Below are 13,048 nucleotides of genomic sequence, written 5' to 3' on the forward strand. Positions count from 1 at the left end.
TCTTTTTTGTGAAACATTGAAGCGTTGATTTAACCATGTATGCAATGTGCTATAGAGTTTAAATAAAATGTACTTGACATGCAGACCAGTGAAGACGAGACAAATGCTTCCCAAGACTGAGCGTTTCAGCATTCATTTTATTTAATTGTTTAATGTAAAAAGGAAGTTTGTTTTCACTTTGTGAAAGGAAACAGCATTAGTGGTTCACATCTTAAAAGTGATTTTTATTAACTAGAGGTTCGGCCCGCTATGCAGCCCTCACATCTAGAGACGCACCGCAGATCCGACTGACATGTCTGAGTCATAGTGTCGGGGGCTTTGACAGAGTACCCGGCTGTCTTTGTCCCTTTTGTGCCCATATGCTGTATGGAGATCTCTGTATTTTATACGTACATCTTAGATGTGCGTATAAAATCGATGTAATCAATAAATGCTTTACAGCATTACATCTAAGTTAACCTGAAAACCACAGACAATTTGATCAAACATGTTTTCCCAGAACAATATGTGGTTAGTAGATAATGATAACAGATAGTATTTCTTCCAAAATGTATGAATTTGACATTTTCAACAACAAAAGAGTAGACAATTACAGAAAATGATTGAATGTACTGCACTTGTTGAAGACTGTGGTCTGAGAGACACCATTTCATAAGGTTCAACTAACAATTATCTTCTAGTTGTCGTTGACACTTTAAAATATGGCAGAGTGATTTGAGAAATAATTATCACCCATGCCAGCACCATACTTTGTACAGTGTGCCTTGTTTTGGCAAGATTTAATTCATAATGATGAAAAAAGCTATGAGCTTTGGGCTAAAATAACATAAGGCCAAAGTGTGCTTTGGTAAACGTAACTATTAAGACCATTATTATATAATATTTTGATGTGTTGAATTGGCAACAGTGAGAGTTCAGACAAAACTTCATAATTGCGCCGACATTACTCTTCGTTAAGCACGACCCGATTAACTACTTAATCCTTGCTTTGTCTTATGAATAGTCAAAATAGAAGATCTACAACCTCACATATGCTATTTCCGCTATATATATATATACATAGGCTATATATCTTTTGAAAATGTATAAAAATAATAATAGCGACACCAGATCGAAAGTGTTTAAATGCATAGTATGTAACTTTGCTGTGTTTACATAAAAAACAATACATTTTAGCCATCATTTTCCTCTATACCAGCAGTTATTATCAGCCACTGGAGTCGTGTGGTGGTGTTAACCTGCAAAAACACACTGCCCACAAACAGTGAAAACACCAAAATACAGTGATATGGCAATTTCCCTGCAGGTAAACACCACCACACTACTCCAGTGGCTGATAACTGCTGGTATAGAGGGAAGTGATTGGTAAAACATGTATTTATTGTTTTGTTTATCTAACATACAGGGAAAAGTTACATCCTATTCCTTTAAAGTTAGTGCAAATATAGAAGCAGAGCAATACAGAATAAAAACTGGTTGGTTCCTCAGTAATGGCGATCCCTGAGTAAAGTGTGTAAAAACAACTGGAATGTCCTGCCACCAGAAGAACACATGGGCCCCTATGTCAGTGGTTCCCAAACAGGGGGTCGCGGACCACCAGGGGGGTCCCCAGATGATTAGCTTAATGTGCACCATTGTTTTCTCACTCAACAGTAAGCAAACCAACATGCAGTGTAAGTGTATACATGGTCTCTGCACATTTCTAAAGTGACAATTGACTTTTAAGACCTTTTTAATACCAAATTAGCCAAATTGTCAACTATTACCTAAGAAAGAGACAGATAGACGATCTACAAGCTCCCAGCGCCTCGCACTGCGAGGCGTTGGGAGCTTGTAGATCGGCTATTTTCACAACATTTATCTGTGGAATCGAGTCAAACAAAATGTAATGCCTCAACTCCTACAATTACAAGAGCTTGTCAGGGTGGGGAGTGCCCAGTTGAATTATGATTCTTTTGGGGGGTCGCGGCCTGAAAGGTTTGGGAACCCTTGCACTAGGTCAGTGGACCCCCAAATTGATTTATATTTGACCGCGGACCCCCCCATCTGAAAATGTTTTGTGCCAGGGACCCCCAGAGGAACAGATTTGTGTTCAGCAGATGTACAAGCTCACAGCACGGCACAAAGTGACGCGCTGTGAGCTTGTACATCTGCTATTTTTCAATAGCCAACGTATAAAACATGGATAAAGTGGTTCAAATGACCGGGATGCTGTATTACCACAATTTGCTGGGGACCCCGTCTGGAACCCAGGCCCCGGACCCCACTTTGTGAACCACTTCCCTAGGTAAATGATCCCCCTCTTTCTCACTCCTCACCCTCCTCCTCGAACTCCTCCTCACTCATCAGGAGGGCAAACCTGTTGTTCAACTGCTCATTCCCTCCCCCTCCCTCCCTTGCTCCTCCTCCTCTTCCTCCTCCTCCTCCTCTTCCTCCTGCCGCCCCTCTTCCTCTCCTCCCTCTCCCTCCACCTCCCCGCCTCTTCTCTCTCCCGTACGCGGGCGGCGGCGCCGAAGCCGGATGCTGTTGGGTCCTGGTGCTGCTGCAGTTCTTCACGGCGTCCAGCAGAGAGCGGTAGAGCTGCTCAGAGAGGGATCCGCCGGGTAGGAGGGAGTTGGCGGGTCGACCCCCTTTCAGAGACCTGTGCAGGCCGTGCACCAAGGAGCCACTGAACAACCTGCAAGATGGAGAGAGGGAGAGAGAGAGACAGACAGACAGAAACAGTGATCAGATGAGTAAAATTGAAAATGCAGTACTAGCCTGGAAACTATAGACGAATCTGCCAGTGCTAATATCTCCGCAGTGATATTAGTCTGACTATGCCAGGCTAATGCAGTACAGGGGTGGGTATTCGCATGCAGGAGAAACTGTATGTTCAACTTACGTGGTTAAGAGAAAATCATGATATTAAGGGTGTTATATACACCTTTATTTTAATGTGTGTGCAGCACACGAGGAAAGTCAGAATGAATCCATAATCCAACAGGTAAATTCTACATTTCAAATAAACATCTTATGATGTTTGTACATAGGGAAACCAACAGTAGCAGATGACGGAATATTATGTAAACCACATGCGAAGCAGGAGAGACAAGCCCCAATCCCCACTTTGCCATCCAACTAAGACAAGCAACTATTGATTATTTTCTTAGTGATTATTCCAATGATTAATTAAAAATCTTTTATAATCGACTAACTCGATTAGACGGACTAACCACTTAAGCTCCATTTTCTTCTACATCACACAATGGTATCTTCTAAATTATCTTTTAAAAACAATATTTTTTAATAGATCGATTAAATCAGTTCGATTGACTGTTATACCCAAGCATCCAATAGCAGGTGAGACAGACTAGACGTGGAAAGAGAAGCAGCGTATGTGTGCATTCTACTTGTTCCATCTGAATTACCATGACAGGTGTGGTCCAGGCAGGGGCATCAGGAGGAGCTGGTTGAGACACAGTGTGCTCCAGAGGCAGGCCTGCCATTGGCTGATGCAGTGAGCCAAGCCCACGTCCAACCCTCTCCTCTGCCCTGGTCTGACACGCAGCTGGTCCAGTCCGCTCCACGGGGTCTGCTCCGGGGCACATTCTCTCTGTGGAACTGTTGGGAGTAGTACACAAAGGCAAAATACGTCATGGAATCCGGACGTTTCGAAATGCCTTTTTTACTACTCAAAGAATCCATGATAGACTGTCATGCAGGTGGATGGACTGACAGAAACACACACAAATACAGATTGTCGCTGTCGGGTGGAAACCTCGCATGTCCAAAACTGTTACTTGTCAGGAAATGGAAAATAATTACCTGTTTTGCAATGGATCCAATGTAGTAATTATTTAATTTCTTGTTAATACTTTTCATTGGTTCAATATTTATAAAGCCGAGACACACTTAACCACTTTCACTTCCACTTAAAAAAAGACAATCAAAGATTTTGCATTGCATCGCAGCGCGTTGTGAGCTTGTAGATCGGTTATTTTCCCTACTTTTGCGTGGAACTCTTCTACGACGAAGTACGGCATTAACTTATGTAAAAACATATATGGAGATACATGGTTTCAACTTTCAGACTTACCATTGAGTTGGTCGTCAGTGGCTCCAGGCTGGGTGTTGCAGGACAGATCTCCATAGACCATGCCCAGCACCAGAGCTAGGAGCTGGGGCTGTGAGGGACGTGGACTGGCCTCTCGCAGCCAGAAGCCCGTCACGGCTGCAGCCAGCTTGAGGTGGGGGGGGATGGGAGCCAAGGCGATCTCTTTCACACTGAGGATGTCCAAAAGTACGCTTAGTCGCGCCGCCAGAGGAGCCTACAGGGTGGAATTAAGAAGACGAAAGCTCAAATTCAACTGGTTCAACTCCATTTATTGTCATTTAAATCAGTGGTTCCCAAACATTTTAGCTCAAGACCCAACAGAGAAATCAGACATTTGCCCGGGACCCAAACTAGTGCAAATAGCAGATCTACAAGCTCACAACACGTCACTTCGTGCTGCGTTGCGAGCTTGTAGATCTGCTATTTGCACTACTTCTTAATTTTAATTTTTTGTTGGAATGTTTTTCATTTTATTTATGAAATACTAATATTGTTTTTAATTGATGAAAAGTTGTGATTTTTTTGTTCAAACTTTTGAAATAATATATATATTTATTTTGTATGTAGAAAACCAAAGGGGATATTTACTTAGTTGTGACCCATAAAAATTGGTCTGCGACCCAATGTTTGGGAAACAGTGATTTAAGAGAAGTCAGTTCACTCAGGTGCGATGTTAGAAATGCCCCCACGCAGTAAATTCTGACTAACAAGACAAGACTCTTGTTAGTCAGACTCTCTTCAAATGGGGAAACTTTAAGTGCTTCAAGTTTCCCTATTCTAAACTGCTAGTGCTCTGTCTCCTCTACAGAACATGTATGGTACATCACAGATATCCCCCAAATACTGAACCCACAGCTACTGTCTGCAACAGTAAAAAGCTCATTCTGCGACATGCCATACCTGGCCCAGTGTGTCCAGCTGTATGGGGGTTCTGGGTGGGCGTGCTTCCACCTGGTTCCTCTTCAGCTGGAGATCCAGACGATCATATTCCTCCACCCATGGAGCTTCTCCTGCACCGACTGCATGTCCGCTGCTGACCTGGCCTGCTATTTGGTCCTGCTGAACGGGTAAACTTTGGTCACGATAACCCCTACCTGCTCCGCCTTGAAAGCCGCCGCGGCCACCACGGCCCCTTGCCCCCCGCCCTCTCCCGCCTCTATTACCCTGGCCTATGATGTTCTCTCCCGGCCCCTCAAGCTGTTGTTCAACAACAACTCCTCCACTCGTCCCCCGCCCCTGCGCATCTGGACCCAGTCCTCCTCTGTGCAGTAATATGCCGTATATGGCCTGGCGTATGGCCCGCGCGCTGCAGTGGCTGCTAGCCAGCCGACAGTTCTCCACCTGCGGGATCAGAAGCATCCTGCGCATCACCAGGATGTCCAGCACCAGCGGGGGCAGCAGCCCCCGCGCCGCGGCCCAGGACAGGTCCTCTGGCAGCTGGCTGAGCCCGGGCAGCTGCACCGGCGGAGCCGCGCCGTCGCCGCCGGAGAACCAGCTAGCCAGGGGGCTCTGCGGTGTGACGTCGTACTCTTTCATGCCGGCCCGCAGCTGGGAGCTGAGCGTAACCGCCTCTCCTCTTTTTCCCCGTCCTCCCCTCCCCTCCGTCTCCCCCATCAGGGTGCTCACGTGCTGCAGAGCCTCCCCGGGGCCCGAAAAAGACGAGAGCCAGATGAGGACGCGCTCGATGCGGGAGTGGGCGCCGTTACCCCTCCCCCCGCCGCCGCCTCCCCCCGGCCTGCTCAGATCCAGCATGGCGAGGAGGGAGTCGGTGCCTTTGGGCATGTTGTAGTCGTTACCGGCCATGACGGCAAGCAGCGGCAGCAGCTCCCGGTTCATGCCCCCGAACAGCCGGCACAGCGAGTTGGTGTTGTAGCGCTTCACCGAGATGTAATGGTGAGGAGCTTTACCATTCAGGTTGGTCCACTGGAAGAACTGGAACGGCAGGTAACCACCTGGGGGTGAGAGAACATAGGATGAAACTGTATTCGTATAGTATAGATGACAAGGAAGCAATTTACAAGTTACAAAAAACAAACAAAAAAGTAGATCTTTGAAATAGGTATCATTCTGCTCATCTCACCAACAGTAGTCTTCTATCAACTGATTGTTTTTACTGTGTATTTACAAACCTCACCTGGCAAGTTGAAGATGTAAAAGTCGCTGTCGTTTGACAGGACCGGGCAGCCCCACTGGCGAGCCAAACAGGCGATCTCCCAGTCTGCCTCGGCCGGGCACTGGACCAATGGGACCCCGCTCTGGGTGAGGACCTGGACGAAGACGTCCCGCGTGAGGAGAGGGAGGATGGAGCCGTGGCGACCCTGACAGAGAGAATCCGCCTCCTTGATCTTGGACTGCAGGCGCTTTCGCAAGGTCGAGAACTTCTTGTCGCTGGGATCCATCCCTGGAGACAAATAGGTTTAAATGTCATTTCAGACACTTTACCGATAATCTTTAACGCAGTGTCATTTTAGATTTTAGCATTGGCTATTCAAAAATAGCAGATATACAAGCTCACAGTGCGTCACTTAGTGCCGGGCTGCAAGCTTGTACATCTGCTAATTTTGAACATTTTTGACAAATATTGAAAGGGTTTTTAAAAAAAAATGATAATGTTGAATTACGAAAAAGTTTGAGAACTGCTGATTTAGAAGACATTTGTAGAATCTGCCTCAGGTCTTAAAGGGGTTAAACAGGTTTCTTTTTTTTCATGGGTTACTATGATCGCTGGAGTGGTATGATCACGAGTGTGTTCTAAATGGGACAAATTTTGACAAGTTTAAAATAGATTTCATTGAGTAATTTGCTTGGTTTGCTTTGGTTTCATCTTGTCCAAAAACATTTAACAAAGTGATCTGTCTACAGATGGTGACACATTGGGTGTCAGTGACTCAGGACGCCTCTTGGGAATCATAAGGTCCCTGGTTTTGTTCCCCGGCTCCCCCTGGGTAAGTGTCCTTGAGCAAGACACTGAACCAGATGAGCAGGTTGGTGCCTTGGATGGTTTCTTCAGCTGTGTGTGTGTGTGTGTGTGTGTGTGTGTGTGTGTGTGTGTGTGTGTGTGTGTGTGTGTGTGTGTGTGTGTGTGTGTGTGTGTGTGTGTGTGTGTGTGTGTGTGTGTGTGTACATGTGTGTGTGAATGGGTGAATGTAATGTAACACACTGTAAAGCGCTTTGGTAAAAGGTGCTGTATAAATGCATCATTTACCATTTTACATTTAACCAAACTTTGAAAACTGGCCCATAGAGGCCGCTTCCCTCCCACCCTACAGTACCTCCATCCAACACCACATAGGGCTGGATGTTGCAGGCCGCCAAGGTGGAGAGGAATTGGGAGAGCAGGCAGGAGAAAGCGTCGTAGTCCCCTCCGTGCTGCTGGTCCAAGCCATGGTTAAAGTAGAGGCGGAAGTACAGACTGCAGCCGTCGATGACCAAGCGGCTGTCCCTGAGCTTGACATCCTGGAAGAAGTGTCTGTTCCCCTCCACATAGCTGGTCAGTCCCTGCACACCCATAGGATCACAGGGTCTCTAGTCTAGAACGACATAGCGTAGAACATTGAAACGGTTATCAACTGGTGTGTGCTGCTGGTGGATTGTTTTCCTAATTAAGGCCTGACCAATGCAACATTTTTGGGTCTGATGCCGATACCGGTTTTGGACCACTGATGTTTTCAAAAACTGCTAAATCAATTCTATCCAATTTGAAAAATCTTCTTTTTGATAACATTTGTAACATTTTTCTAAGCAAACAAATACAAAAAAAACATACTCTCGCCATGCCTTTCGGCCTGGCGGAGACAAATAGCATTTTGATAGATACAAAATAATATATATATATATATATATATATATATATACACATACATACAATCACACACGCACGCACGCACGCGCGCGCGCGCACACACACACACACACACACACACACACACACACACACACACACACACACACACACACACACACACACACACACACACACACACACACACACACACACACACACACACACACACACACACACACACACACACACACACACACAGCTCTACTCCTAATGCATTCAAAGTCACTTCTGGGTTTTTCTGGTCTATTTTCCATTTGGTCTGCTGCTGAGATGAGCTGGCCTTATAGACTAATAGAATCAATGTCACGGAAAAGATCTGTCATGACAACACACGGAAACGCTGCTAATTATAAGTTACTATGCCTGTCAAAAGTCCCTCAGTATTAGCGTATAGGCCATATAGCCCTGCTTAATAATAGTGAGTGATAATTCCTCACTATTATCTTTTCGTATGTATGTAGCACAATCTGTGGGACAACTTCCTACAACATTTCGCTGCTTGCACCGGTATAAGTCAGTGACAAATAAAACTGCTTGAAACTCGAATCAATATAAATGTGAGGAGGATTTTAGACTTACCAGTGGGTTCCGAGTGATGTGTATACAGTATAGTGGGGGGAAAAGCCGAGACACAAGACAGATTTTTTCCAAAGTATTTTCTTAAAAGTCTTCAGTGTACTACAACCACAGTCTGGTACCAGGGAATGGCTCTATTGGGAAATGCAAAGCTGCCTTGTGAAACAGAGACTTAGCACCCTACATGCTCCTCCCATGGTCTGTAACTAGATGTCTATGGGATGGAATGCATGATAGTGCATGTTAAGTGTATGCATATGTGTTTTCAGTGTGCTTGATAGCATCTCCGGCCTCAACAAGGCCAATCAAACAACTGATTGGATCTTGAACAACTGATTGGATCACTAGGTAATTGTGTACAGAAATGTACAGTTAATACAGGAACATACAGAAAATACATAGCCACAACGGAACCATCTGATTCAACATTGCCAGTGGTGGGCTACAGAGGTGACCAATCGAGTTGATCAAAAACAACCATTGTTAACAACCTTTTCTCTTCTTTTTTGTCAACTATGTGAAATATGTGTTTTTTACCTTTCCTGTTGCACGAGATCATTATGTTTGAATGTTCGTAAACAAACGGTTATTTCCAGGTAGAATATCCTTTTCACAGTATAAAATAAAGTGTCCAGAACATAAGATGTATCTAGTTTTTCAACCTGTGGATATTTAGAGCGAAATAATGTATTTCTAATAGTTTTGATCATATTACATCAACACGTTATTGCACTATCCTGTATGTCCAGTTAATACAACCAACCATACATTCAAGAACGGTTGCTATGCTCCCAAATTGCTGGATACCTCTCAGTCACCAATCTAATCACAATTATTTTTGCATAATCGTTTCCATGTTGAAAAATGTTCATACATTTTTATTTAAAAAAAAAAATCACTTTCCAAAAATAGCGGGAATAGCAGATCTAGAAGCTTACAACACATCACTTTGTGACACGTTGTAAGCTTGTAGATCTGCTATGTTTATTTTATTTTTTTTAAATATGGCAGTTATTTCTTTGTATATTTAAGCTAGTCATATCTGCCATTCTGCCCTGTGCATTTTTTGTTTGATGAAGCCTAAAAGGCAAACAGAAATTTAACTTATTTTCATATGTTCCAATGTTCAATGGCAAAAACACAATTCAATCGTTAATCTCGATTATTTGTGTGACAATTAATCATCAACTTAAATTTGTAATCGTGACAGCCCTGTCACCGTCGTCCAGAAAGAAGCAGTCTTGTGTTTGCAGAGCATTTGCGCATCGTGGCCCCTGTCTTTGGAATGCTCTCCCTTCAACTGTCAGAGAAGCTGCCCTGAAACATGACTGTCATACAAGCGTCATGTGAACCATGGCTAACCTGACCTCTAAATCTGACCTGGCTAAAATTGTAACTTTTTGTTGTTTTGCTTGGCCCGCCTTGTTTCGTTGATTTTAAAGTTTTGTCTTTTAAAGACTAGAATAGATTTCTGCCATTTCTATTTTTACGGTTGTGCATTGTGGTCTGACTGTCTGGTCAAATGTGTAGATGGATACATCTATTGCATCTTTTTTGTTTGTATTGTTTGTTATATGTACTACTAGTGTATAGCTGCATTTTTGCTATTGTATATTCAATGCTGTGAAGTGAGACCCTTTGCGGGTGATGTTGCGCTATAAAAACAAACAAAAAGAAAACCCCCAAAACTGAAAGTAAAACTAAAACTGAAAACATTTGAGAAACTAAAAGTGTATAATGTTAAATGAATCCTACCAATCCTCTTAAAATGCCATTGAAAAGAAGACCTAAAACCATACATTAAAATAAAATAAAAACAATGCCACAGAAAGTTCCTATTATGACAAAACCAATAACAGAATGCCATGGAAAAAGACAAAACCACAATCAGGAAATGTTTTGCGGATCAGTGGATGTGAACAGAAAGCGTTGTTGTTGGAGGGAACTTAATTTGTGCAGCAGAACATTTTAATTTCAATATAAAAACAGAATCAGATCACGTTGCCACAGTTTGACATATAGTACATGATGGAAACGATGCGTTTCAAAAAGGCAATGGAAGTTGGAAATAATCATATAAGGCTCTGGAAATAATCAAGTAGTACAACAACCCACCTCTTCCCACTTTATTTGGTCTTCTTATGTTTACATGTGAGATTGAAACACAGCCCACTTCCGGAACCAGTGTTGACATATTGTGTGAGAGAACTAAGCAATCAGGTCTAGGAAAACAAGCCCAAAAGAAGCAACTTAGGCCACATGAATACTAATTAAACCTATATATGCATCGGCTATTTGAAATTAGCAGATCTACAAGCGTTGTGAGCTTGTATATCTGCTATTTTCAAAAACTCTTAAATAAAATAATGGAATATTTGGAATGTTTTTGAAACATTCTTCTAACAAAACAAATGCTCCCTGGCGCAAAACATTTTCATGAAAATATTTGAGAACCACTTAAATAATAATTAAAACATTTGGAAGCAAGCCTGAATAAGCAACTACACTTTAGAAACAAGCACAAAAACCCGAAAACCACTACCAATATTTACTTATAATAAGCCGACATGGCAACACTGTCCGAGATGGGGGGCGTCGCAGTGGGTCTCGCGAGAGTGTAAGAACAAGTCCTGCCGGAAAACAGCCGATCTACAAGCTTGTGAGCTTGTAGATCGGCTGTTTTCGGTGCGGGACACAGTCGTACGACGAAACATAATGGGCAGGAGTGTTGCCATGTCCGCTTATTATAAGCGACTTGTGTATTTTTGGGGGGGCTTGTTTCTAAAGTGTACAGTTAGTTATTTGGGCTTGCTTCCTAATATGTTGTTAAACCAGTGGTTCTCAAACATTTTCATGACAAGGACCCCCAAATTAATATGTATTTGTCCGCGAACCCCCATGTGAACAGTGAAAATATAGAAGATTACAAGATTTGAATAGTTAAAATGTTTCAAAGATAACATATTCCAAATATTCTTTTTTTTTCTCCAATATTACTTTGAAAATAGTAGATATACCAGACCTTCTACATCGGCTATTTTGAAATAGCTGTGTGTGTGTGTGTGTGTGTGTGTGTGTGTGTGTGTGTGTGTGTGTGTGTGTGTGTGTGTGTGTGTGTGTGTCTGTGAGAGAGAGAGAGAGAGAGAGAGAGGTGGTGTGGGTCAAATGAATATGTGAACACCACAGCTGCTGCTAATGCTTTAGGACCAATCATATTAAGCCAGCTGTGCAGACGCCCTCTGTAGAGCAGATATAAAGAGAAGCAGCCTAACGTCTGTAAGATACAGACATCAACAGAGTCACAGGGACCCATCAAGAAGACTCCAATCCAAGCTCCACTGACAGAGAGACAACCTCAGGCTGACATGTTCCTCCTGATTCCTCATCTCCTATGCTTGCTGGGCCTGCTGGCACCAGACACCGTGCACGCTGCTGCCTCGGCTGAGGTGAAGCTACAGCGTGGATCCTGTCCAATGTCCTGGTTTAGCTTTAATGACCGCTGCTACAAGTATGTCGGTACACGTATGGCCTGGGGACAAGCAGAGCTGAACTGCGTTTCTCAAGATGCCAACCTGGTGTCCATCCACAGCGTTGAGGAGCACAACTTTGTCCGAACCCTGATCCATGACTTTGACCCATCAGGTGGACGGACCTGGATTGGACTGAGTGACGCTCAGTGGGAGGGTGGATGGATGTGGTCTGATGGCTCCAAAGTGAGCCACACCGTGTGGCATGAAGTACAGCCAGACAATTTGAATAGAGCCGAACACTGTGTGGAGACAAACTATGGAACCAAATGGAATGACCAGTCATGTTCTGATACTCGGCCTTCTGTTTGTGCATATCGTACCGTGTGTCCCTAATGACTGAATTGTCTGATTCAACCTGTGTGTGTGTGTGTGTGTGTGTGTGTGTGTGTGTGTGTGTGTGTGTGTGTGTGTGTGTGTGTGTGTGTGTGTGTGTGTGTGTGTGTGTGTGTGTGTGTGTGTGTGTGTGTCAATTCAAAGGAGCTTTATTGGCATGAGAAAACATACGTTTACATTGCCAAAGTGTCAAAATGTGATAAAAACAATTTAAGAAAATGGGTAAAGTATACAGTTGGAGAGGATACAGCATTGTGTTAAACAGTCTAGAGATGTCACATTGTGTTGTTATATACATGTTATATAATATTATATACATTGTTGTATGCATGTTATACTAATAGCAGCATTTTTCTCAAAACTACTTCAATAGTATAAAGAAAAAGCCTCAGATTTAAAATGTGATCATCTGGCATAGTTCATGGAATGAGCTTCAAACCGTGATTGCAGCTGTTTTAATCAAGTTAGTTTGTTGTAGTTGACTTGTTTTATGTACTGTTTAAGGTCTTTATTTTGTAACTGTACTCTGACATTCCTTGTCAATCTATCTATAATTAATTTGTTTGGATTGTGTGTATTCTTTATTTGTTTGTTGTTTATCAAGTAAAAAAAGGGGAACAAATCAACTGTACTCCCAAGTCTAAATAAAGGTGATAATGCTGATGATGA

General features: G+C 43.2%; 1 protein-coding gene across 5 annotated transcripts; it reads right to left on the reverse strand.

The window, feature by feature from the left end:
• Positions 1-138: 138 nt before the first annotated feature.
• aste1b (asteroid homolog 1b) lies at positions 139-10,684 on the reverse strand. Of its 5 annotated transcripts, XR_014602495.1 has the most exons (8): positions 10,632-10,684; positions 7,369-7,619; positions 6,231-6,497; positions 4,997-6,048; positions 4,079-4,310; positions 3,411-3,603; positions 1,856-2,677; positions 139-1,797 (listed from the first exon to the last, which is right to left on the reverse strand). XR_014602495.1 is itself a non-coding variant. In XM_084081412.1 (7 exons), exons 2-7 carry the CDS (start codon positions 7,604-7,606, stop codon positions 2,308-2,310), a joined length of 2,352 nt encoding a protein of 783 aa, XP_083937538.1. In that variant the 5' UTR covers positions 7,607-7,619; positions 10,632-10,684; the 3' UTR covers positions 139-2,307. The 5 variants fall into 5 exon arrangements, 4 of the variants coding, with proteins under 4 accessions (XP_083937538.1, XP_083937540.1, XP_083937541.1 ...); XM_084081412.1 differs by having other exon boundaries at positions 139-2,677; XM_084081414.1 differs by having other exon boundaries at positions 139-2,677; positions 7,369-7,626; positions 10,632-10,656.
• Positions 10,685-13,048: the final 2,364 nt, after the last annotated feature.

The sequence above is a fragment of the Gymnoscopelus microlampas genome (genome assembly GCF_963454915.1).
Source record: "Gymnoscopelus microlampas genome assembly, chromosome: 15".
Classification (NCBI taxonomy): domain Eukaryota; kingdom Metazoa; phylum Chordata; class Actinopteri; order Myctophiformes; family Myctophidae; genus Gymnoscopelus; species Gymnoscopelus microlampas.